The sequence below is a fragment of the Plecotus auritus genome (assembly GCF_963455305.1).
Source record: "Plecotus auritus genome assembly, chromosome: 11".
Taxonomy (NCBI): Eukaryota; Metazoa; Chordata; class Mammalia; order Chiroptera; family Vespertilionidae; genus Plecotus; species Plecotus auritus.
This window is the reverse complement of record NC_137777.1, coordinates 55050781-55077872: the sequence shown is the minus strand read 5'-3', so window position 1 is coordinate 55077872 and position 27092 is coordinate 55050781. Positions and strand designations below refer to the sequence as shown.

General features: G+C 50.7%; 1 protein-coding gene across 1 annotated transcript; it reads left to right on the top strand.

Moving 5' to 3' along the window:
- Positions 1–4: 4 nt before the first annotated feature.
- Positions 5–26572, top strand: CNGB3 (cyclic nucleotide gated channel subunit beta 3; the record flags this gene model as incomplete). The annotated part of the gene is made up of 10 exons (XM_080646966.1): positions 5–17; positions 1116–1211; positions 1782–1990; positions 6193–6243; positions 8736–8822; positions 12818–12882; positions 13624–13746; positions 20103–20244; positions 24196–24355; positions 26290–26572. The coding sequence occupies 10 exons, from the start codon at positions 5–7 to the stop codon at positions 26523–26525; spliced, it is 1182 nt and encodes a 393-aa protein (XP_080503092.1). The 3' UTR covers positions 26526–26572.
- Positions 26573–27092: the final 520 nt, after the last annotated feature.

The window sequence follows — 27092 nt, the reverse complement described above, 5'->3', positions numbered from 1 at the left end:
CAGGATGACCCAGGGAGGTGAGAGCAGACAGGAGACAGAGCAGGAGCTGAGACGATGAGGGTGCGCGAATGAGAAGGTTACTCTGGGTCACGGGGCGGGCCAGCTGTAACAATGTGGGTCACACAGAACACTTACCTGAGGAGGATGGAGCTGGGGTCCTTCGCCAACGGAGAGCTGCCACAGGGCATGTAGCTGACGCTCAGCCCTGCAGGTGCGTGGGAGGAACACTCCAGCCGAGACCAGTGTCCTCGCCCCAGTGTCCGGCAACAGCATCGCTGTAGCAAGTGTTACTGTAAATGCTCATAGAATACCGTCATGTACAAAACTCCTTATAAAGACAGGAGCACTATGAGCACACACAGCGCAGGGTCACCCACAAACTGATCCCGAGATCCCGGGAGGCGGGGACCACTGTCAGCCTCCCTAAGGATTCCAGAAATGTGCTTATGGAAACTCAGGGAAGCAATGAAGGACAGCGCCACGCCCATAGACGCCATGCCCACGCCTCTGTGCCGGGTCTGTGCGTGCAGAAGGACCAGGGGAGAGCGGTTGTGCGATGGCAGTTCAGTCAGCCAGATGGTTGACCCACAGCACGGAGCGAGGTTCCCTGCGGTTCTGGACTGGAAGGCTGCATCGTATCATCGTTTCTTAAAGAGGCTAGCATGCAGCCGTCACTGGAATTTGGTAAATGTGCTGAAAGGGATATTTTGAACTTTATTTGTCCATAACTTGAAGGACACATGCGAGCCTAGAGAAGCTGAAACTAACACCTGACGGATGGTGTGCGTTCGTGATGTTCCTTTTCTGTTTAAATCCAAGCACTGACTACGCTCGAAAATATATGAGAACCACGCTTGCGTTCTAAGTATCCATCTGTGACACCTCCGGGGCAATCCGCTCATGAGCTTTCAACCTGCTGTTTATTTCTAAATTCCAGTGTTTTCAGGACCTGGATATTTTCATGAATGTCACCATTTTAAATGTCACAAAATGCCTCCTCTGCCTGTATTGGGAAGGGGAGATTCTGGAATGTTCTGACTTCAAGAAAGCCAAGCTCTCTGCTCATGAAGCTAAGGTAGCCTCCTAACACTGCTTTCCTCTTTTTCCCTGCAAAGCCCAGCCCGCAGCTGTGCGGTCCACACCGCAGGCCGGGCCTCCAGAGGGGCCGCCCGAGCGAGTCCGGCTCCCCAGCTGCATGGACTCCTGCACAGGTACGTCCCCTCGCGGGCGGACCGTCCCGGCGGGAGGCCCGGGCCCAGTCAGGTGGTTCTGCTCCCTGCCCACCTGGAAGGCAGTGCGGGCTCCGCGCAGTCCCAAGGCCTCTAAACCAAAAGCCGCGGACTCCCCGCACCGGGTGCGCTGACTCCCCTGCCCGATGTCCTCTGCTTGGTGGCTCCGCCTGGGGAGCTGGGGCCAGGAGCAAGTACCCCCACAGGCCTCTGGGCAGAGGAGGGGGCGCTGTGAGGGCACGTGGCGGCCTCTGGGCCCCATCAGTCTGCCCTCGGGTGAGAGGCGGCCGCTCACACCTGCGGGCGGGGGGGGGGGAGCGCCCCTTTCCTGACTCATAGGGCACCCTCCTGTGGGCACGACTCGGGGTCCACTTCTCCACGCTCCTTCCGCCGTGGGAAGAGCCGATAAGGTCCCTGGCTCCCCGGGGAAAGCCGGCGGCTAGGGGGAGCGCTGTGCTGCTGGAGCACGTGACCCCCGACCCCCCAGCTCTGAGGGCGGGTGGGCGCAGGGAGCGCCTGGCACGGCGCTCGGTCACGCGGCTGCTCCTCCAGACACGCGCTCGCTGCTGTGGCTGCTGCTGGTGGCCGCCGCCTGCGGCTGGAACTGCTGGCTGCTCCCCGCGCGCCTGGCCTTCCCGTGCCAGACCCCGGGCAGCGCGCGCTACTGGCTCGCGGCGGACGGCGTGTGTGACGTCATCTACCTGTGTGACGCACTGCTGGTGCAGCCCCGGCTGCCGGTCACCCGCGGAGGCGACGTCATAGTAAGTGGGCGGGCGGATGCGACGCGGGCGGGGTGTCAGCTCCGAGCGGAAGGGAGAGTCACAGCCTCCGGGGAGCCGATTGCCCTCTCGCCCCGCAACTCCTGCGCCTCGGGGCGCTGGTCTTGGAAAGGAGAGGAGGGTAGCGCCTTCGCCGTGTGTGGGGGTGTGCTGGGGAGGGCCGCGCCGAGGAGGCGGCGTGGTTATCGGCCCTACGGACGGGGGGGAGGGGGAGGGGGGAGGGGAGGGAGGGGGAGGGGGCGGGGGAGGGGGGCGGGCACCGAGGCTTCAGGGGGAGGGGACTCGCTCAGGCCTCAGACCCAGCAGGGCATCCGGCAGGACTCACCCTGCGCAGCACTGGGTCGGGCGAGCTCCTCGGCGTTGGGTAGGACGCGAGGGTACAAAGATGACGTGGTTCTGAACGGTCAAAACCAGCCGGACACACGGCTTACCTGACTAACTGAAAGCGTCCAGCACCGTGCACAGGAGAGTGACTAATACTCTGGTGCTGGAGCCTCAAAGAGTGCGAGTTAGGCATCCATCTTCCGTCCCGTTACAGCCTGCCATTCACCTCAGCACTTTAAAATCAGGCAGAAAAAATAAAATAATAAAATAAAATCAGGTACTTCATCCCGTGCTGCTCGCCTCCCGGAGCCCGGAGCTGTGAGCTTTGTGGAGACCCCGCGCGGCTGCGCATCACTGTGGCCCGCACCCAGCCTCTGCCTGCAGCCGCACACAAGTCAGGTCCAGGTGCTAGTGGCCACTTGGGGACAACCTGGCTGGAAAGGGAAGGAGGGGCCCTGGCCCTCGGGTCAGAGTGGACTCACACGCTGTCCAGTGCACTGGCCACGAGCCATGTGTCCATTCAAATGTAAATCCTAATTAATTGAGATGAAATGACATGGAAAATCTTGGTTTCTCAGCCACACCACCATCCTTCCAGGGCCCAAAACCACTGGTGGCGGGGCTGCCTGGCAGACAGCACAGAGCGAGGCCTCCCATGTGAGATCCGCCATTGGGCGGTGCTGTTGGGAGAGAACCGTGAACACCAAGGTCTGCAGGAGAGCCAGACCCCAAGGAGGAAGCCACGGCTGCAGGCCGCGCCGAGCACAAGCAGGAACGCCAGTCTCGTGGTGCTGCTTTTAATCACTACACCGCGGGCCTGTCTTCTGTTCACACTTCACTTTGCAGCTTCCTCCCCAGAACTGCAGCGCCTACTCAGAAACCGGCTGCCTGCTCTTAAGGCAATGAATGGTCTCTGGGCTCATTCCCCGCTCAGGGACTGCACGCCCAGTCAGCTAAGGCAGACAGAAGGATGTTCCCATGAGCACAGACCCAATCTACAGCCTCTGCCCCTCGCCTTCCCCCGCTTCCTTTCCAACCAATGCCACTGTGCCGTCCTTGCCTCCCGCCCACCGGGTGGCCCAAAGCAGACCCGCCAGAGTCACAGTAGGGAGAGCAGAATGACCAGGGAGTGGTACTGAGTTCTTCTGTATTTTGGGGAGAAGAGAGGTAGGTTTCTTAATCGCCTCAATATTCTCTTTTGAGTCTCCAGGTGATCTTAAATTAGCAGAAAGCTGGAAGGACTAATTTTGGTGACTTTTTAAATGTTATTTGCTGTAGAGTGCTTCCTGTACTTGAAATCTCTCCTAGAAAGGAATCTAAAGGCCAGAGCAGACGCTGTAGCAAAAATGTATTCACAGCACCACTCCTGAGGAAGTCAGGCCTCAGCGCTCCCCCGCGCCTGCCCAGGCTGCGCCTGCCCAGGCTCAGCCGCGGCGTGATGAACGACGGTGCTGGTGGACAAATGGGAAGTAAACAGCGCACACGGAGCTCATTTCAACCTCCATTAGATGCACAAGGGGGAGAAAATCAATGTTTGACAAATGAAAATGACAGAATCAGGAAGGGGAGACTTTTATTTTCCATTTTCTAGGAGGCCTTTGCACACAATGGACTGTTAAACCAGGAAAAATAACCAATGAAAACACACTCATAGGCTCTATTTAAAATGCATTATCACCAGCTACAAATGTAGAACAGAGATGAACTGCCTTGTTTGTTCAAAAGACATGTAATGGTTTCTTTAATTTAGGGTAGGTCATTTTCGCCTTCGAGACTTGATTACACTTTGGAAAGAAGATAGAGTCGCCAGTCGAGCACGGGACCTGAGAGTCTCACTACCTTTGGATGGGCAGATCATTCATTCATTCCTTCATTCATTCATTCATGCATGCAGCAAGCGTTTATCAAACACCCACAATTGCCAGACATTCCAGGGCTGGAGGATGGAAATATTAATTCCACGGGGCCTTGAGGGGAAACAGAAAAGTAGCAAACAACAGCTTGAGATGCTGAAGGTCCCAGCAGAGGGAGCTGGGGGTCGGGGAGAGGGGAGGCCACAGGTTTTCCATCCTGTGGAGTATCTTCCACAATGGGCTGCCCTAACAGACAGCAGCATGGTGGAGCGGAAGTAACAGTGGGATGGTTGGCTAGGAGCTCTCATGCCTGCAGTACTTTGCAAAGACCAGGGACACACTCAGTGCCCTCCAGTGACAGTGTGGGGCAGGCCTGCGGGGAGAGACCGCCTCTGAGTCACTGTTTGTACACTGGCCCACCAGGGAGCAAAGTAACGGCTCCCTGCGTGGTGCGCTGCAGGCCTTGCTCAGACTTCCCACTCTTCTTTGTTAATAACAACTCCGCTAATTGGAATGAAGTAGAAACGAACATCAAGGTCAAGCTGCATCTCTGAACTTACTAATAGCATTACTTGAAGAAAATAAATGTACCCTTTCATTGCGCACCATCATTTTCATCCATAGAATGGGAATAATAGGACCCCACTCAAACCCCTGTGAGGGTCAGAGAAGACAGCGTGGGCACCTGGGCCCGGGCCTGGCGTCTGGAAGATGCACGTGAAGTTGCTGACCGGTCAGAGGGATGACATCCGCACTTGCTCCTCCCTCTCGTCTCCTGGCTGTGCATGTCGCTCTCGCTCTTTCCTGAGGAGAGGTTTTTGGGAGCAGGCCAGTGTTCAGCCCCTCTCTCCTGGATCACAGAGTCTGCGTGAAAATGGTGGAGGGGTCCATGGGTGGCAACCTGGGTTCAAGGACTTTCTTTCCTTGAATAATCGTTTCCTCTGCACTGAAGTTGTTGCAGAGGACTTTCTTATTTTGGAAACATCTATCTGTTCAATGTGAAATTACGGCATTTTTACGGATTGTTTACCAGAAGAGGTAAATAGTAAGTAAATATAATAATTCCTGGGCACATTCAAAAAGAGTTTACACATTAGCATACCTTCCCAAAGTAAGCCTCCCCTGAGGAAATGTGCCTGCAGACCGATGAGGCTGGGAAGAGAGAGAATTATACAGGGCAACATTTTAAAAATAAGAGCCTGTGGTAACCAGTAAGCTGATCCTCATAAAACTAACGAAGCCACATCACTTAGGGCTCCAGAGGAGAGCCATTTAGAATCACTTCTGGCATTTCCATTCAGTCTACCAAGTTGCAGTTTCATTTACATTTTTCAATCATAGGAGCTTAGACAACTCTGAAAGGAAAGGCACAAATGTGCTAAATCCATTCTCCCAGCGTTGGGAGGGGTAATTCACCTTCATTTCTTAGCACTTGCGATGAATCGTCGGCCCCACGTAAGCTTTGAAGGTGCTGACGGGTTGGTCCTAAGCTTGGCGCAGGGTTCAGCTAGCCTTCAGATGCCGACCTGTGGCTCAGTGAGCCGTTTTACACAGTAAAAATCACTAAACAAGCATGTCTTATATATTTTCGGATATATTTCTGTGACATTTAGTATGTGTACATGGGTAGAATTCTAGCCAAAAGGGGGAGGGCAGGGAATGGGGAGTGACTCGAACATCCTGCAGAGCCCTGAACTTGGACAGCCCGGTGGTCAATGGTAGAAGAGGCTGCTTCTATGTGTACAAGTCATCATGCTTTGTCCGCTAATTAATAGCACATAGACAAGTCCTTCCTGCCTATAACTCAATGTAAGGATCCAAGTTCAATGTTAGCATTAGTTCTTTTAGGTCTGAATGTTAACAAACGCTATCCTCCTCCTTTATCACTTACCACACATTTATTGAGAGCACCTGCTATGGGTTAGACATTGTGTTAGAAACTGAAGAAACTATTTTGTAAGTGAGAAAATAGTTTATTAAAACAGTTAAAATATAAATATATTTCAGATGGATCCCCATGAGCTAGCGAGGCACTACAGGAGTTCTACAAAATTTCAGGTAGGTGACTTACAAACGCAAAATTATTCAAGCAACCTGTTGCCATTTTACTTTTAAGTCCCACCATACATTTCTACCTGGAAACCTGCTTTCTTTCACAACTGTAGCCTTGGGAACAGTTTGCACAGGTGATGTTTGTTTAGAGGCGACCGAGGTGACTCCCAGCGGTGCACGCATGCTTCCTCGAGGTGCAGATGTGTCGCTCCACATGGGGGTCTTTACCACAGAACAGATGGCTGGGCCACACGGACTCTCGGAGTTCAACGTCAGTAAGGAGTGTGGCTGAGCCTTGTCCTGCCCGCAAACGGAATGCTAGCCTCATTCATGTGCATGATGACGTAAGCGCCTACACAGTTATTCCCCTCCCCTTTCTTTCTCGTTCTGTATGAGAATGAGAAATACAAAAGAAGCGAATAGTTAAGTGACACGGCATGGCCTCTGCCTTTCCTCCAATGGCAGCATAACCTTGTTTTTCACCCGCAATCATTTACAGCCAAGCGCTTGTTACCTTCCGTCCGTTCCCCCTAACTGTGAGACACAGGCAGGGATTTGGGGGTCACCCAACGTCACCCAATCTGAAGGAGTGAACTCCAACCTCCCATTTCAAGGACAATACTTTAGTGGCCTCAAATTTTGTTTAAAAAACCCAAATCTGGGTCTAGGTGCCAAATTGTCACACTTGCTGATGTTTGGTGATTAGAATGCCTTTCCGTGTGTTTTATCTCCAGCGCCTGTTCTTTGTAAACAAGGCGTCTGCTCAGACGCACTTGAAAAAGCTGCTCTACGGGGTGCCCTCTACGGAGAGGACCATCTCCTTTCTAAGCGCCCCACGCTCACTCCGAACTTCATCGCTCTCTTGAATGTGATGAGGGGAGACTTACTCCTGTATTTCATTGAGTTGATAAAGATAAATGGTTGTGTTTACTAGGATTTCGTTGTGGTCGCTCCTGCTTTCGCCTGCCCTGAGCCCTCCCTGCGGCACTGTGCACGAAGGTAGAGGCACCTGTGTGCTTGGCGACTGCACTCGCGGCCTGGCAACTTCTGAGGACAGACGCGCCTCTCAGCCTGTGTCCCCCAGGCTTTGCCGGTGCCGTGCACAGCGCACAGCACACAGCGCACAGTGCTGGTCAGCACCGCTCCATTCCCATCATCGAGAAGTGAGTCATCACACAACTCCCCACACGTGTCAACATCGACCAGAATGAGGGCCCGGCCGCTGAGAGAAGTCGGGGGCAGGTGGATATATGGCGAGTAAAAGCTTCATTTGGACAGATGGGTTTTCTACCGTTAAAAAAAGATGATATGGCCCAGCCAGTGTGCTCGGTGGCTGAGCGTCAGCCTATGAACCAGGAGGTCACAGTTCGATTCCTGGTCAGGGCACATGCCTGGGTTATGGGCTCCACCCACAGTGGGGGGCATGCAGGGGGCAAGTGATCAATGTTTCTCTCTCATCATTGATGTTTCTATCTCTCTCCCTCTCCCTTCCTCTCTGAAACCAATGAAAGCATATTTTTTAAAGATTAGTATGATCTGAACCAGAAGGCACTGCAGCTGGGGCAGCACCTGCCTTCCTCAGTGGGGAGATGTAGTTAGTAGCTGTTCCTTTCACCCTCGGCTGGTCCCGAGACTCAGCATCCGCAGGATAAAGCCCAGGGGGCTGAGGATATGATGCAGTTTACAAACCAGTACTGTTAGTCAGTAATTGGTGTCTAATAGCCGGTGGGGTCCAAGCAAACCGGAAGTGCAGCCGCTGTGAAACGCTGGCCCAGCTCAGCGCCTCCCCTTCCATAATGTGGCCCCACAGGACGCTGTTCACTGCCCTTAATTGTCTTAAATAAATAAATGTTTTAATGTAACCCACTTTTCAGTGTCACCTAAAAAATAATGAAAGCGAGTAATTCTTTTACGTAAAGAAGTGTGATCGGACAGGCCACACTTGTAATGCTGTCATTCAGAATTACCAGGGGTGGGAGGCCAGGGTATAGAGACACAAGACAGACCCAAAATACACGTGTCCGGTGGAACCGCACTGCAGTGCCCTCCCCCGCCGTGACACTGTTGGATGGAAACCGCACGATTCCTCCTCCCGACCCACAGCCTCGGCGCACACCTCAGGGCAGGCGTTCACTGTTTGCCTGTGACCCTAGGTGGACAGGTGCCCGCACCTTCATCAGTGTGAGCGCCCAGAACTGGCAGAGCAGAAACATGCACTGCAGGGAATGTGCAGGGGTTTCAAGTAAAATCAAGACTTGCTTTTCAGCCCGGGAGCCCCGTGTTAAAAACTGTTCAAGTGTAGTCCCACATCAGTAACCACGCCACCTCTGCAATACCTGCCCAGGTGCAACGGGGTCCTGCAAGCTCAGAGGCCGAGGCCCCCGGGGAGGGCTCAGAAGGCAAGCTCCTTCTCCCCCACACCCTCTACATACGTGGGTATAATCCACATCCAAAAAGGATGCAGACTCGACATAACCGCACATGTGTTCTCCCAACAGCTGGATGTCGCCTCAGTGATGCCATTGGATGTGTTCTGCCTCTTCTTTGGCTTTAATCCAATATTTAGGACAAACAGGATATTGAAGGTGAGATAATTATTGATACTAGAGGCCTGGTGCACGAAATTGGTGCACGGGGGGGCGTGTCCCTCAGCCCAGCCTGGGACCCCGATCGGGCCTAAACGGGCAGTCGGACATCCCTCTCACAATCCAGGACTGCTGGCTCCCAACTGCTCACCTGCCTGCCTTCCTGATTGCCCCTAACCGCTTCTGCCTGCCAGCCTGATCACCCCCTAACCACTCCCCTGCCAGCCTGATTGCCCCTAACTGCCCTCCCCTGAAGGCCCGGGCGCTCCCACCTTCCCTCCCCTACTGGCCTGGTCACCCTTAACTGCCCTCCTCTGCAGGCCTGGTCTCTCCCAACTGCCCTCCCCTGCTGGCCTGATTGCCCCCAACTGCCCTCCCTTGCAGGCCTGGTCCCTCCCAACTGCCCTCCCCTGCTGGCCATCTTATGGTGGCCATCTTGTGTCCACATGGGGGCAGCCATTTTTGACCACATGGGGCAGCCATCTTGTGTGTTGGAGTGATGGTCAATCTGCATATTACTCGTTTATTAGATAGGATAGAGGCCTGGTGCACGGGTGGGGGCCAGCTGGTTTGCCCTGAAGGGTGTCCCGGATCAGGGTGGGGGTTCCCTTGGGGCGTGGGGCAGCCTGGTTGAGGGGCCTGTGGTGGTTTGCAGGCTGGCCATGCCCCCCAGCGACCCAAGAGGAGGCCCCAGTATCTGGAATTTATTTATCTTCTACAATTGAAACTTTGTAGCCTTGAGTGGAGCCAAGCCTCCTGCTTGCTCCATGGCCGCAGCCATTTTTGTTGGGATTTATTTATCTTCTATAATTGAAACTTTGTAGCCTTGAGCAGAGGCCAAGGCAGGCCAGGGCTGTGGAAGCTTGGCTTCCTCCATCGCCGGGGTAACTCAAGCCTCCTGCTCTCTCCAGCTCCATGGCTGTGGCCATTTTTGTTGGGATTTATTTGTCTTTGATAATTGAAACTTTGTAGCCTTGAGTGGAGGCCTGGGTGTGCGGAAAGCTTGGCTTCGTCCATTGTCGGGGAAACCCAAGCCTCCTGCTTGCTCTGTGGCCGCATCAATCTTGGTTGGGTTAATTTGCATACTCACTCCTGATTGGTTGGTGGGCGTGGCTTGTGGGTGTAGTGGAGTGATGGTTAATTTGCATATTACTCTTTTATTAGATAGGATTCTTACTTGTAATTGGCTTCTTTTAATTATGAGAATCTTGAAGTGATTTAAAACATCCCAAAAGTACAATGTTCTTCCTTCACCCAAACTGTCCTCCATTTTTCTGTCCTCATCCTTGCTATGAATTTTAAAAACTCAGGAAGGAAACACATCATTGCATCCACTGGGAGGTGACTTGGCTGTTTTCATTCTGTATCTCACAGCAGGTGTTTTATCACCAGAACAGGAATGCTTTGGTCTTCTACACACAACTATAGCTACAAATGAGTCTCATGTTTTATTCTTTTCCATTCGTCCTTTTTGCTCAGACAGTCGCTGAATGCCTGGAGTACTGGCTGTGAAAGGAGAGAGTCTGATCAGACAGTCTTCCAGTTCCTGTACTCACCCAAAATTCGACAATCCCAGAAAATGCAGACATACTTTTCCATAACAAAATTATTTACATAACATGGGTACAGCTCAAATGTCCATTATCAGGGAACTAGTTAAATAAATTGTGGTACATCTGTATAATAGAACACACTTTGTGATGCAAAAATAAATAAATAAAGAGGAAGTTTTCCATGAACTGGTATGAAAAGACCAACAAGATAAATTGCTGAGTGTAAAGCAAGCTCGTTATAGAACAGTGTATAGAACAATACTAACTTTTGTATAGCAGAAAGTGAAAATATTCCATTTTTCTGAGTACATGTAAACAGTGGAAGGCTACAAAAAAATCTAGTGAAAATATTAGCAGGTGGGGATGGGAGGCAGGGGGGAAAAGGGGATGGACTGAGGCAAGACTCGTGAAGGGATGTACTTGCTATTGTTTGAATGTGTAAGTGCGTTACCTGTTCCACAGATTCTAAGACATAAATATTTTATAACTCATAGCTTCATGAGGTAACTAACACAAATATGGGGAGAGTCCGGGTCTGGAATTTCGTGTAAATCATTAGCCATAGCAAGAGTAGCTATTTCCAAAGACAGCCTCTTGAGAGAAAGGCCAGAGGTCGTGTAAATCTCGGTGGGCTTCGTGCGGATGCTGGCGCCAGCGGACATGGGGGTGAGGGGGGGCTGTGCTTCGTTAACCTGGATATTCATTACCTTGCTGGTTCTTCCAATCGACTTCATTGTAGCGGCGAGGAAAATGAGAGCTAGCAGGGTGAAACAGTCTGTCCCCAGTGCTGTGGTGAGCGGGGACCTAGGTTCCTCTCAGGCTTCCCGACCAGACTCCACCCTCCAGGCCCACGGTCTCTCCAGTGGAGAGGGAAACAGCCTCAGGCCCTCGGGACAGCTCTAGATGGCGAAGGCCTGACCAGGACTGCGGCCTGGGGGGGCAGACGCCTCACGCCCAGCACCGGGTGGGCAGGCCATCCCTTTCTCTTCTCAGGTGAGAGTAGCAGGAAGCTCCTGTTCAGAGATGACCAACTTTCAGACCCTCAGGCATGTGCTTGGGAGTTCGGCTGGCCGTGCAATAAAATGTGTAAAGTGCCAGCGCTTCCCACCCATCCCTGTGTCCCTAAGGGATCCAAAATCCATCTGTATTCAAAAGCTTTTTTAATATAGGACATTCTGAAAGTCAGCATTGGTCTTTTTTCTGCAGCCCCGTGGTCCGGTCATTTCACATATAAGTGAGTCATTTTGATGCACAGTTCTCTGGGAAAATATTGTTGAGAAACACTAAGAATATAAATTTTCACTTCAGTGATCACTTAAGCTGACATTTAAACCATGTCTTTGTGCAAACTTCTGTTAAGAGCACCATAAACAATTTACCACCAATTGGAATTATCTTAATCTGAATGTTTGAGGGATTTTTCCTACTCAGCAATTCTGGGAAAACAAAGCATTTGTATATATTTCTAATTAAAGAGTCATTACTATTATGTCTTTTTTTTAATTCCAAATGTTCTACTATAGTCAGATATACATTGGATGAAATTTTGAACTAAATAATCTTTGAACAAATAATCCCTAATAGTCCTTCCTAGCTATAGATCCTGTGATTCTCAGCACAGTAAATAATTAAATACATTAACTGGGTATGCACCCAACCCCTTCAAGAGACATGTTCTTTTATTGTCCCCATTTTACAGATGAGGAAACTGAGACACAGAAATGTTAAGTGACTTTTCCAAGGCCACACAGTTAGCCAAGGGCAGAGGCGCAGTCTTACTCCTGCATTCCTCTGCCTCGGGTAGTAAAGGAGGAGGTGGGCGAGGCGTACGTGTAGGTCAGGTGAGTTGAGGTAGAAGTAGATGTAAGCAGGAAAGAACCTCAAGGGAAATAGACACTCTGTTTGGATTCAACCTGTGTAAACTCCCTGTCTCTTTAAACAATGTCATGAATTGCTAACTGATGCTAACATTTACTGGACTTGAAATTTTGTTGAAATTAAGCACATTTAATGGAAATGGCTTAGGAGCAGTGCTGGCCCTGAGCCTCGGGATCAGCATCTATTTATGACTTCACCGTGTTACCATCTTCCTCTTTCATGGATGTTCTGGGGCAGTGTGATTTTAATTCTTGTAAAATAGAGTTCTACTCTATACTTTATAAAGAAACAGAAAAACACTTTTAAGCTTGATTTTCATTAGCATTAGGAACAAGACTAACTAGAGAGTGGAAGTCCAATAAGCCAGGAGCTGTGGAAGTTGGTTCGGCGCTATGCTAAGGACCCTCGAGGAAAATCCACTGAACAGACACTAGTTTGTTTGTTTTAAGACATGTAGATGGGATTATTTTGAATGACAAAAAAAGTGTGTCATATAGTTTTATTTAAATGGATGTCTTTAAGACTAACACATTTTGGGATTTCTTCTGCTTGTTTTCTATATAGTACAGGTCATTCTTTGAGTTTAATCATCGCCTGGAATCAATCATGGACAGAGCGTATATCTACAGGTAAGATGGAGTCAATCATGGACGGGGCGTATATCTACAGGTAAGGTGAGCTCCGTGTTTGTTGGCTGGAAGAGAAGGCAGGGGTACATTTCAGATGGACGAATGTGACCTGCAAAGAGAAGGGGTCATCTCGGATTTTGGCCACATAATGTGTAAGGTTATGTTCTAAAACAGACTTGAATATATTTTGAAGTGAGATGAGAGTATGGAAATCATACTGCCTAAAAGTGAGGGTGTAATTCACACCAGAGTCTGATAACTGTTTTTCTCAAATATGACTAAAAAAATAGGCCGAATTCCCGGCTTCCATCAGAACAGGTACAAAGAATCGTGCTCGGTCACAAGCTCGGTCTCCCGCAGACAGTTCAGTCTCAGCCGAGTTTCATCTATTTGTTCTGCTGATACTCCCGTGCATGGAGACCTCCACCCACAGTTAACCATAGAAGGAAGCCGGCGAGCTTTCCCGAGGTTAAGTGGGCACAGCTATTTCATGGACTCGAGGTGAACAGGTGACCCTGGGGCACGTCTTTCAGGGAGCAGATCCATAGCATCTGCGGAAAGGGGGGGGGTTTTTACTCTCTCAGTGCCCGTCCAGACACCGCAGTCAGACAGCATGCCCTGGCTCCATCCTGTCACACTGCCGCTTGGGAGTTAACGCCCAGATTTGGAGCAAGGAGACTCGGCAGCAATGGCCAGAAGAAGGAACCACTAGCGCGAGTCCTGCTCTGCTGTCCTCCACAGGGTCACTCGGACGGTGGGCTGCTTGCTGTTTGCTCTGCACGTGAATGCCTGCATCTACTACTGGGCTTCCGACCACCAAGGCATCGGAACCACCAGATGGGTGTACAATGGTGAAGGAAACATGTGAGTTTTCATTTTGAAGGAAACTTTTATTGCCTTCTTAACTTTCTGTTTCAGTGTAAGAGTCTTGTAAAGCCAGTGTTTTTGAAACTGTAAGTCACAACCCATCCGTGAGCAGTGAAAACTCTTTAATGGATATTTTCAGTGAAAGAAGGTCAAGTAGAGGAGGACAGAATAGGAAACATCAGAGTCTGTCCTATCTAGTAGGGGTGCGTATGTGTGTGCATGTACGTGTGCATGTATGCATATATGTGTATGCATGTGTGCACATGTGTGTGCACATCCTGTGCTGACCCAGGAAATGCATTTCTTATGCTGCATCATGACCAAACAAGTTTGGAAGCCTCTGCCTCAGACAGCTGAGGGCCAGGTAACATTCAGTGACTGAGTGCTGATTTTTAGGAGTGAACCGTGTCAGTTATTTGGGGGCAGGTGAGGGCTCATTAGTTTACCACTGAAGGGCTTTATGGTTTACGGTCAGCGATGACCACTGACTCAGACACTTAGAGGGTCAAAAGGATCCTGTTAAACGTGATGATTAGACAGGCAGGAGCCCAAGGGTAAAGAGATCACTTGACAGTGTCAGGGCAGCGGAGTCAGGACTCAGTAACGGCACCAGGGTGTCTACAGTGAGACTCCCTGGGGGCAGACACAGGGGCCCAGCTCAGACCACTCCACTCGCTTCTGCACCAGTGAAACGAAATTAGAGGCAACGTCCTTGCAGGAAAGAGCAGCCCCAGTGTGGCTCTGATGGGCAGCCCACGCGGCCTTCGGGAGGAAAGCAATGACTGATACAGCAAACAAGGGGAGACACCTCACAGCTCACACGCCACCTACAGAGAGTAGGATGCGTGTAAGGAATTAGAGCAACAATTTTGAACTTTTAACCTAAACTGATTTTTAAAATTTAAAGTCAGAGGCCCACTTATTAGGAAAACACACCTACATACACACACAGACACACAAACATACAGGCACACAAACACACAGAATATCCCATAAAAGTTTACAGCCAGATCTATAAGTAATTCCCTTTAGCATGTGAATTAACTTAAGTAGGTATTTAGTTTATCTTATATAATAAAGAGGTAATATACAAATTAACCCTCACGTCCTCACAAGATGGCTGCCTACAACCAGGCCAGCAGGGGGGTTAGTGAGGGATGACCAAACAACTAAACAAGCAGGCTGTGGGGCGACCAGGCCAGCAGGGGGTTAGTGAGGGACAACCAAACGACTGAACAAGCAGGCTGCATGGGGCGACCAGGCTGGTGGGGGGGCCATGCGGGGTGACCAGGCCAGCTGGGTGGTGGGGGGCAGTTAGGGGCAACCAGGCTGGCAGAGGGGAGCAGTTGGGGGTGACCAGGCCAGCAGGGGGGGGCAGTTAAGGGCGAACAGGCTGGCAGAGGGGGGCAGTTGGGGGTGACCAGGCCAATGGAGGGGGCAGTTGGAGGCAATTAGGCTGGCAGGGGGGGACAGTGAGGGGCAACTAGGCCAGCGAGGGGGGCCATTGGGAGTGACCGAGCTGGCAGAGGGGAGCAGTTAGGGGCAACCAGGCCAGCAGAGGGGGGCAGTTGGGGGTGACCAGGCAGGCAGGCAGGTGAGCGATTAGGAGCCAGTGGTCCAGGATTGTAAGACGAATATCCGACTGCAGGTTTAGGCCTGGAATTGGGTCTAAACCAGCAGCCAGACATCTTCCGAGGGGTCCCGGTTTGGAGAGGGTGGAGGCTGGGCTGAAGGGACCCCCATCCCGTGCACAAATTTCATGCACCGGGCCTCTAGTTATAAATAACTTATTTATATAGGAAACTGAGTAAGGTACCAACTCTAGTAAATATTGCCTAAAAGTGAGTGTGTAATTCATGCCAGAGCCTGGTAACTGGTTTTCGCAAATCAGCAAGCTGGTACAGAGCTGCACCGGAATTCCTTCTATGGGTGAAAGTGCGCTAACATTGGACTTCTGATCCCAGCCGTAGTGCAGGCCAGATGTCCACAGGGGCCATCTCTAAAATTCAACAAGATCCATTACTTGTAATGTTTGTTGTTTGTGATTACTTGTTACATTTCTGGATAATTTATGATCACAACTGCTTTCAGTAATTGCAAAATTGTAAGAAGGATCGCTAAGTCTACCAAACAGCTGTGTGTGCTGAGGCCAGAGCAGGTGGCGAGACGCCACCGGGGAACAGAACCAAGGACAGTGTCTTCATCCAGAGAATGGACAATAGGATCAGAAAACTAAAAAACAGAATCGGTCAAAAAAGAATGGACCAAATTCGCCAACCAAAAGAGATTGTCAATATCAGTCCAATAAGCTTTAAAACAAAAATAATTTTAGGAAAAAGAATGTCACCATATAACAGTAAAAGTTTCAATTCCCCATTAATATATCCCAATTCTAAATGGTATGCACATAATAAAATACTTATAATAAATCAGAGAAACTCGTATAGCAAAAATGAATACAAGGAAGAGAAATGAGCAAATACACCATCAAAGTGTGAATGGCTGCATGTGACTGTTCATTGGTCTAGAACAAGAACAGTTAGTGAAAACAGAAAATGTGAGAACCCAGCTGACAGGTTGGATTTAGTGGCTATAAATAGAACCTTGCACCAAATGATTAGAAACCACCTGTTCCTCTTAATCACTCACAGAAAAATTATAAAAAGTGATCCCTTCCTAGGCCAGGAGCAGATTTCACACACTTCCCAGCGGTGGTTCCGGCCCAGCCCCTCCGCTGAAGGTAAGCATTGCCTTTCCCCCGGGCACCAGTGCTGCTCGTGCAGCCAGGAGACTCACTCAGAACCAAAGCTTCCACATCCAGGCCCCGGCCAGGGACCCGGGCTGCCGTCCTACGAAGAAACGCCTGTAGCAGCATGTTCACATATTCTAGGCGATCTGCACGGGGCCCTGACGAGCATGGCCTGATCCTCGTGTTGCTTTGTGCCCTTTGGCCTTCAATCCTGTGGTTTCTGATGACCCCTAAATGCAAGGGTGCTCCTGAGGCCCCTGGACTTGTAAACTTTGCCCTGGCGAGGACCAGGCGGCGGACTGTGGGACCTAAGTCCAGCGCTGGGAACATGTAAAATAGAATCAAATTCATTGCTGTCCCGTGAATCCTCACCAGATTGACACTGTGCACTTCAAGGGAGACAAGAAGCCCCTTCCATTCGTAGGGTTAGAGGGCATCCTCCCTTAGAAAGCTGAGAGGCAAGGACTGGGCTTAGCCAGGGAAAGCATAACCAGGTAAGGTTACCTGGTTCCCGTGAATACTCCCGGTCGACCTTTGACCATCTATTTATCTCTTTTCTGACATAAATTCCCCAATATGCCGGAACCTCTCCGCGAACCCCAAGCCCCAATGCTAGCACACGGTCTTCACAGGAAAGGGGAAGCACCGGGCTGCCCTGGGAACCACGGCAGAGGACCTGAGGAAGGGTTGCCGCCCGGGGCAGGGGAAGCCGAGGGTAACACCCCCGTCCCCCCAGGAAGACGCAGGCCCAGGTCCGTGAGGGCATCTCCTCGTAGTCCCCTGGATACTCAGTTCAGACCCTGGTCAAAGCTCAGGAAGACCAGCCTTTACCCAGACACGCGGCACCTTCACATGTAACCAGACCACCAGGCCACAGAGTTCGTGGAGCAGAGAGAGTCGGGAGGATTAGCTGGGTCATTACGCTAATCCTAGAAAATCCGTAAGATACCATCTAATTAAATTACAAATCTTACCTTTGGTTGTGCATGTCTGGGTATACGACATGACAGAAAAGAATCCCCAAACAAACCTCGGAGCATCAGGGCAGAAAACCTCCGATTAGCATGCAGACTATTCACACACACACAATAGTGGAAGCCAGCACCTGAGCCCCACAGCGGAGTGATACTGAACATGGAAAACAAGAAAACGAGAGAGGAATTCACATGCTAGTCCCTGCTCGCACCGGGTGACGGAGGAGGGCACGGGAGTCCCAACACCTGTCGGAGAGGGTCACACAGGGAGTGGCGCCGGCCCTCCCCACTGCTGGGCAGTATTGGCTCCAGTGGACACAGACCAGAGGGTGGTGAGGGCCTGGGGTGGGGGTGGGGTGGGCTAGAAGAGGTCGATGTGGGGGAGAAGGGACATATGTAATACTTTCAACAATAAAGATTTAAAAATAAAAATAAGGTTCCTTGTTTTAAAAAGACACATAGGTGCAGGTGACAGGAAATGATAAATTTGAAAGTTAAAACACAATCCATAAAATTCCTTCCATACTTCTTCAAGGTGGTTCTCTTTAACGCCCAAGTTCTCTGTGCTAGTGTGGAGCCCAAGGAAGCTGCTGGAAGGAGGTGCAGTGATGGCATCTTCATCCTCTTGGCAGAGTGTTTCCATCCTACCAATGAGCTCATTGCCTTTCTCTTCCTATAGCTGCCAAGAAAAAAAAAAGCACAACTCATGTCTTCAAAAGGTATTGAACTTCAAAATGAGTGATTTCTTTCTAGATCTGATGAAAATTCCAAGCTTCGCCCTGGCCAGGTAGCTCAGTTAGAGCATCATCCCAATATGCCAAGGGGGCAGGCTCAATCCCCAGTCAGGGCACATACAAGAATCAACCAATGAATGCATGAATCAAGGGAATAACAAATCGATCTTTCTCTCTATCCCTTCCCCTCTCTCTCTCTCTGAAAATCAATCAATAAAAATGAAATTAAATTTAAAGCCTTCAAAAAAATTTTTAAAAGAACATTCCAAGCTTATAATCATGGCGTATTCCTTCCAGTGACCAGCCTCATCCAGGAGCCAGCCCAGAGTCACCTCCTTAGGACAAAGAAATACCCCTGTCACCCAGGAAACCACAGGTGTCAGGAGCTCTGAACCAGGAGCTGGGCAGAGACCAGTCTGTGTCTGCTGGTACCTCCCAGCGCTCCAAGCAGACAGTGCAGGACAGAGGACCACACAAGGCATAGGATCCAGGCCCATACACCTGGCCTCAGTCAAGACTTTCCAGCTCTCCCCAGCCACCCCTCCCCTCCCGAGGGCCCACTCCTCATGGGCACAGAGGACCCGTCTCTGCTGGGCCTGGCACGAGTTCCTGAGCCACAACTAACGAGATAGTTGTTGGTTTATAACATCAAATTTTGGAGTGATTTTTTTTTGCAGCAAGAGATAAGAGGAATCACTTAGTAGACACCCTCCTTGGGTTTGTTGAGTCATTTCACAAGGTTTATCAATAGGTGACATTAGCCCCAGCTGCAGTGGCTCAGTTGGTTGGGTGTCCTTTGTGCACTAAAAGGTCACTGGTTCAATTCCTGCTCAGGGAACTTGCCCAGGTTTTGGGCTAGATCCCTGGAAGGGGGCATGCAGGAGGAAGCTGATCCATGTTTCTCTCTCTCTCTCTCTCTCTCTCTCTCAAGATCAATTTTTTAAAAAAATTTGTCTGTTAATCCTCACCCGATGATATTTTTCCTATTGATTTTTTGAGAGAGTACAAGGGAGGGAGGGGGGGAGAGAGAAAGAGAGAGAGAGAGAGAGAGAGAGAGAGAGAGAGAGGAAAATACATACACACACACACACACACACATACATCGACTGGTTGCTTCCCACAGGTGCCCAGGCCAGGGATCAAACCTGCAACCGAAGTACATGCCCTTGACCAAGAATCTAACCCAAGACCTTTTGTTCCATGGGCTGACACTCTAGCCACTGAGTAAAACTGGCCAGGGCAAAATATCTATATATATAAAAGGCTAAGTGACCATCTGACCATCCAACCAGTAGCTATGACATGCACTGACCACCAGGGGACAGACGTTCAATGCAGGAGCTGCCAAGCTGTGGTGACTTGGCAGCAGCAGTTCTCAAGTGATACACCCCAAAACCAAAGAGTAGGGAGCCTGATTCCAGGGTGCGTCACCTGAGAACCACCCTCTCGCAATTGGAACCCCTCAGGAGATGTCAGAGAGCCGGTTTCGGCCTGATCCCCGCAGGCCAGACTGAGGGACCCCACCTGCTGGAGGGACCCTGCTCACTCTGCAGGTGCCCTTTGCGCTACACCGCCACCCCAGGTGCGGCCAGACAGCCAGGGAGGGACTACAGGAGGTTGGCTCCATGGTGTGTCCGGCCCATCTCACCCAGTCCTGCCCCACCAACCACCTTCTAATTAATGTCCTTTCAATGTGCATGAATTTGTGCATCGGGGCACTCATTTAAAATAATAAGAAGTTGACATTAGAACACATGGTGCTTCCCAATGCTGCCGCAGAAAGAAATCTTGATCAGGAGGATGTGTGTTATAATGTGGTGGTGATCTATGTTCCCAAGCACAGTGATATTTTAATGTTAGAGTAGAAAGCAAAATGTATATTTTCTCTTTTCTCAGGTATCTGAGATGTTATTACTGGGCAGTCCGAAGTTTGATTACCATTGGAGGTCTTCCAGAACCACAAACTTTATTCGAAATTGTGTTTCAGCTGCTGAACTTTTTCTTGGGAGTTTTCGTGTTCTCCAGCTTGATTGGTCAGGTCAGTCACAATGAGAAAACTAGGTACATGATGCTGTCACTTTGGGAAAGTGAGTGCACCTCGGTCAACTTCACAGGAAAAATCCAAATCTGTGTGGTGCTCTTTTCAAACTAACTCTCATCTACGTTAGTGAATTAGAAGAGGATGTGATGGGCCTTTCTGTTTTCAAAGTGTCAAGTCTATTGGGGACCTGTGCACACAGAACGTTGGGTTAGACTCACCAGTGTGGCTTGGTGTTGAGGGTTGACCTATGAACCAGGAGGTCACAGTTTGATTCCAGGTCAGGGTATATGCCCGGGTTGCAGGCTGGATCCCCAGTAGAAGGCATGCAGGAGGCAGTCAATCGATGATTCTCTCTCATCATTGATGCTTGTCTCTTTCTTTCCCTCTCCCTTCCTTTCTCTCTCAAATCAATAGAAGTATATATATTTTTAAAAGGGGGTGGGGGGGCTAAAATCCACTTCAGAGATCATATAATGGGGAGGTCAGCAAATGTCACCCAAATTAACTTAAGAAACCATCAGTTCATCAGTGTTCATTGTGGCAGCTCCTGTCTTCGTTCCCAAGGAGCCACAGTCCCAAAAGAAAGCAAAGCAGATGCATAAGGAACTATTGCAAGGTGGTTGGCACTTGCAAGAGACAGAGCCCAATATCCTCGCGGAGTCCCAGAAACAAAAAGCTCAACAGCAGAGCATCTGCAGAAGTCACACCTCTCCAAAGGTACTTTACACTGCACATCTGAGAGTAAAAAGCCATGTTGAGATCGGTGTGCTGGGTAGAGTCAGAGAAAATCAGAGTGATGTTCCCGCTAGATAAACAATCGTTCCCATTCACCACACTCACCGTGGTGTGAATAAAACCCATGCTGTAACAAAACTTAGCAGTAAGCACTGCTCTTTATAAGCCTGAAGCTGACCACCCAGAGTCAACACTAACTCCTCCCTCCATGAGTGGCAAGGACTTGCCCCCCTTAGACCAGAGGGGAGTTGGAAAACTCTTGTGTTCGCTCAGAAAGGGGGTGCTTCCCAGGAGGTTTCTTGGAGAATCCATTGAAACATCTTCTTAAAAAGCAGGTAAGAATCAGTACTTACAGGTGGGTGGCTTCATGCATCTGGTGGGCAGTGATGAGCACAGGCTGTGTTCGGGGAAGTAGAACAGGTTCCAGAAGGATGGAGGGAGGAACACTTATAACTAAGGTTAGAGGTGTGTGTAGGGATGAGCTGGTTTAGGGGCTCTGAATGTTCAGTCAGAGATGTTGATTTTATCCTAAAAGCAATGGGAAGTCGGCCAGGGGAGGACTTTGAAGAAGAGATTCAAGAAAGATTAACCAAAATATAATATAAATTGGAGGGGTGGTGCTTTTTAAAATGTAGGTTTTATTATTACTTAGGTATGGTGAGGCCAACAGACCAGGATGCAATTGGCATCAAAACATAGTTTGTTTTACAAACAGATCCAAGAGGACAGGTCACACAGGTGGCCACAGGAGGCAGGGCCAGGGCGCGAGCAGGTAAGTGGGGTTAGGACTCAGGTGGTGCTATGGCTCTGGGGAGTGGGAGTGTCTCTAGTAGTCTGGCCCCGCCCTGGGGTGAGGAAGGCAGGCAAGGAGTGACAGGGATGCGAGCGCCCAGGAAGGAAGGCTCCATGCTGGTCAGTCTGCAGCTGGAAGGCACACCCTGGATAGTTTTTTGCCAACTCCAGGAATTAGCTCTGGAAGGGGTGGTCCCATATATAAAAGCATCAAAATACAGAAAATAAAATGCATGGTTAATGCAATTACACGGGAATAGGGCAACTCCAGCCTGAGCCTGGTAACAGGGAGGAGAGAGACTGTGAAGCAACTCTCATTAGAAAACAGCTAGGTTTGAGAAGATGAACACCAAGCAGTTAACAACTGTGAGTGTGAAACAGAATCTTAGTGGCTGGGAGACTGCATTAACGATGACTGGAACTCGCAGGTAGGTTTCGAGAGAAGTACAATTCAAATTCACATGAGTAATGTATACAGTCGTAAGCTGCAGCCCTGTGATATACTATTGGTACTAATAGCAGAACCCAGCATGAACTCAGCACTCTATGTCCAAGGCAATGTTTACAAGATTCAACACCGTCTGGCTCCAGATCAGTATTCTTGCTACTCAGATGTGGTCCTCAACCAGCAGCAGAGTCTCCTGGGAAAGTCAGATTCAGGCCGGACGCAGGCCAAGACCTAAGGAGCTGACGTCTTCACTCTGACAAGATCTTCAGGTGGTTCCTGTGCACTGGAGGTTGGAGAAGCAGTGCTGACACCCACCCCGCCTGCCTTGTGACCTGTGACCTCTTGACTGAGATTCCGACAGGAACGGGGAGAAATGCCACGCTATTGGAAATGCAGAACCAGAGCCCAAGGGCAAGATGAGGCGGGAGGTGGGAGCTGTGCCTTGAACTCTCACAGCGAGCGAAGGTGATGAGGGGAGCAGCTAGAAACACACCTAAGAGGGCCTGGACAAGGCACGGCTCGCCCAAGACCCCACCTGTACCCAAGGACTGCACGGGACCTGCACCTCCCGGTCCACTGCAGGACTCTATCCTTCAACCCGCCTAGAGACCCACGCCCTCCCCTCCCGCCTCACACCCTCCCTGACCTGGACACACCTGGATCCGCGTCTACCTCGGCTCCTGCTCCCACAAACCCAGCACACGAACCTCTCAGATGCCTGTCGCTGCCAGTGGTGGGCCTTCAACACGGCTCAATAATGCTTTTAATGGAACTTGGTTCCCAATTTAAAACTATTAAATTTCCCAACCCAGCCTCGATGACTCGGTCATGTTCCCCTTTTGTCCAGAGCAGCCTGGAGAGAGGAGTGGTGGGGTTGTGGTCGCTGCGGAACGTTTGGAAGAGCCCCGGGAGTAAGTCAGAGGCTGAGGCGCAGGTGTCCAGTTGACCACCTGCACAGCTGCTCAGAAGCTGACAAGTACAAGGGCCTAAGAATTCCTTTTTTTAATATATTTTTATTGATTTCAGAGAGGAAAAGAGGGGGAGAGAGAGCTAGAAACGTCAATTATGAGAGGGAATCATTGATCGGCTGCCTCCTGCACACTCCCTGCTGGGGATGGAGCCCGCAACCCCGGCATGTGCCCTTGACTGGAATTGAACCTGGGACCCTTCAGTCCGCAGGCCAATGCTTATCCACTGGGCCAAACCGGCTAGGGCGAGCCTATAAATTCTGAAATGGAATCCGAGGAAGGCGTCCCAGGAACAGGGCCTTTGAGCCGGACCTCAGGGAGCCAGCCATTTCTCCTTAAGCAGGAAAGGCTCAGCTGCAAGAAGGAATGAGCGGGGCCAGTGAGGGTGGAGGTGGGGCCCCCTCTTCGGCCCTGGCTAAGCCCACCATCAGAGCAAGTTTACGGCCCCTTGCTTGCCTCTGTGTGAGAGAAGCCAAGCTGCAGGTCTCCGTGATGAGCCCGTAAAGGTCAGCTTCCACCTGCAGCGGGTCTAGGGGAGCCCCCCATCCCAGCAGTGAAGCCGGCCGGCCCAGGAGCAGGGTGAGGCCCGCTCCGTCTGCGCGCAGCGGCAGGAAAGCCAAGGCTGCAGGTCCCAGGGGCCTGGAGCCCCGACCGGGACGCGGGAAATCGAAGAGGGGATTGCAGGCGAGACCCCCAAACAAACTAGCCACGCCGCCCGCTGACACCGGCTTTGCTTGCACACTCCGGGCTGCGCACACGCAGGGTGGTTTTTGAATCACCAACATCCCGGCGGTAGTGCGCGCGCCTGCAAAGCCTGTGCAGCCACGCCCTTTGCGTGACGGGGTTGTGCTCCGCCTGCAAGAAAGACAGGCCTCGCTGTGGTTCCTTTGGGTGAGAATCTGCCCAGTATTCCATGTCAGCGGTAGAAGCCAGACCAGAATGGGGGTTAAAAGTCCAGAGGCCAGAGAACTGGGAGCGGGGCAGGCTGAGCGGCTCTGCTTTCAGATGCGCGATGTCATCGGAGCCGCCACGGCTGCTCAGAACAACTTCCGGGCCAGCCTGGATCGCACCGTCACCTACATGAACTCCTACTCCATTCCCAGGCCCGTGCAGGCCCGCGTCCGGACCTGGTATGAGTACACGTGGGACGCTCAGAGGATGCTGGGTAAGCAGGGCGCTCTCGGAGGATGCTGGGTAAGCAGGGCGCTCTCGGAGGATGCTGGGTAAGCAGGCCAAGTTCCTACATCCCCCACCGTGTCCTGTGACCTGTGACGGACGTTCAGGGGGCCGAGGGGAAAGGTTGAAAACAGCTAAGTGATCTCTGAGACATCGGTGATAGGCCAGGGGCTTGTTTGTTTTTTCTTAACTACCCAGCCCCAACTTACTGGTTCTGCAAATCCCGGAAGAGAAACACTGGTTTTATTCCGCAGCTGCCGGGGACAGGTGCTACCCGCATTGCCTCATAGAATTTGGGAAATTAGGTGTCTTCAACTTCTCTTAGGACACAAGGGAATGGGGGCCCCCAACTGAAAACTTTGGCCAAGGGCTCAAGAGCCAGTAGATCCCTCTGTGGTCTCTGAGGACCTGGGCCAGGGGTGGGCAAACTTTTTGACTCGAGGGCCACAATGGGTTCTTAAACTGGACCGGAGGGCCGGAACAAAAGCATGGCTGGAGTGTTTGTGTGAACTAATGTAAATTCAAAGTAAAGGAGCGGAGGGGAGAGCAAGAGAACCGGATAGAACAGCCGGATCTGGCCCGCGGGCCGTAGTTTGCCCACGGCTGACCTGGGCCATCACTGCCTCCTCCGAGCGCAGCACTCAAACCAGCTCCAGGCAGCGGCGCAGGGCACCGCCTTCCAGAGACCCTCAAGTAGGTCCTGGGCGAGTGTAGCCGGCATGCTGCAGTCACAGTACTGTGTATCAGATGACATAAAGCAAAGAGGATGTGCTCGTTCACAATAATCAGATTCAACTCTTGGTTTGTCCCTTCCCACATAAAAAGGGGGATTAGTGCCACTGAGAAACAAAACAAGTGTTCAAGCGCAAATCACACTGCGATTCTCCATCACAAAGGTTCTTGAGAGCAGGTGGGAGCCGCTGGTTTAGAGTGGGACACGTCTCTACCTTTCTGCCTCTCTCTGCCCGTGGAGCCTCTTCCTGAAGCTCAAGGCCAAGACCACACCCTCTCCCTGGAGGAAGTATGGGTTGCCAGCAGCTCCCCCCTCTTCTTAGGGACACCGCTCCCGCCTAGGGGAATGGGACACAGCCCTCCCGAAACAAGGGGCTATGCTTTTACAGAAGGGGTTTCCATATTTAGAACCAACATTGGAAGCAATATAAGGATATAATACAGTGATTGTTCTAAATGGTTATAAGAAAACATCAAAAATGATAACTCTCAGAAACTGGTAGCATACTAGACACTAAGAATGGGTAGTTTTGTTTATGGAACATTCTATCAGCCCATCATTTCATTCACAGGTAGGAACCCGTCGGTACATCCATATTCTTCACCGAGTGGATAAGCAAGTGAACAGCAGTAACTGGAATTCACTGGGCACATTTCTTCTTTAGGTCCCATTCCCAGCGGGTCCACGCCCATGCATGGCCGAGCACCTCTCTGAGCATTGTTCTGTTCTGTTTCCTCTTTCTGCAAAGCAGGGATGAGAGCTTACCCTTAGGGTTGCCACAGGGTCATATAAGGAGGACAGAGCCTGAGCCTTCAGACGCGCGTAGAGGTTGCCATCACCCGCCCACCCTGTGCTGCCTGAGATCCTCAGGTTCAGACGACAGGAACTAGACTATCCCACCCCTGCCTGTCTGTTCACTAGCCCTGGTCCCATGGCCACTAAACTGCATTTAAAGTTTCAGCAAACACAGGTTCTGGTTTATTCAGAACTGTTACGTTGTCCACAGTTAAGGTCATGGTGCCGCTGGGCTGGGCAGTGTGGCCAGTAGGCGTCCTGAGCATAGAATTTGATGCCACTCTCTGCTTAGAGAAGGAGTTGGCATTTTGTTCAGTTTTGTTTTCCCTCATACTTGAGTGATGTTTTCCATTAACTATTCTGCTCTGTGGTTGGATGTGTTTACCTTTACCAAGACGAGTCGGACCTGCTCGAGGCCCTGCCCGCCGCCATGCAGTCAGCCCTCGCCGTGGACATGAACTTCAGCATTCTCAGCAACATCGACCTGTTCAAGGCAAGTGCTTCGCGATGGGAAGAAAGACACCATCACTGTTTCTCTGTCAAGTCTAAGCTCTTGCTGTACACAGTATTTATGATTTTCTCCCTGCGTTTTAACAAAATCAAAATGTCTGGAGAATTTATGTGGAACTAGAGTCACTAGAGTCAAATAAACGCTGGGTCTCCCCTCAGCAGACTATTCTTTGGAAGCCTCTCTCTCCTGAGTTGTCAGAGAGAAAGACTTTCTCAGGCTCTTCCTGCGTTCATTTCCATATCCTCAGACCCTGCCATCTGTCTGCTGCTCCATCCTCCCTCCTTCCCTGTGTTGTTGGATGAGTGTGTGGGCGTTGCCTGACAGGTGGCCCAGACTTCCTCTGGAGGGCCTGACAATCAGAGAGCCCTGCCTACCCTTGTCTCCTGTTACAGATGCTCTGGAGCGAAACTTTTTAGATGCCCAATTCTAATTTAGAGGCTATAAAAAATGCATAACAAAGCTTTAACTTTTTAAATGTTTTTCATTTTAGCGCCCTCTTTTTTTTACCTTGATATATTTTATTTTTTAATTTATTTTATTGTTGAGAGAATTACAGATGTTCCCCATTTTCCGCCCTTTGACCCCTCCACCCAGCTCCACCCCATCCCAGGCCTTCACCTGTCTATTGTCTGTGTCCATGGGCTGTGACTAATTTGTACTTCTAAAACCTTTTTCACCCATCCCCCC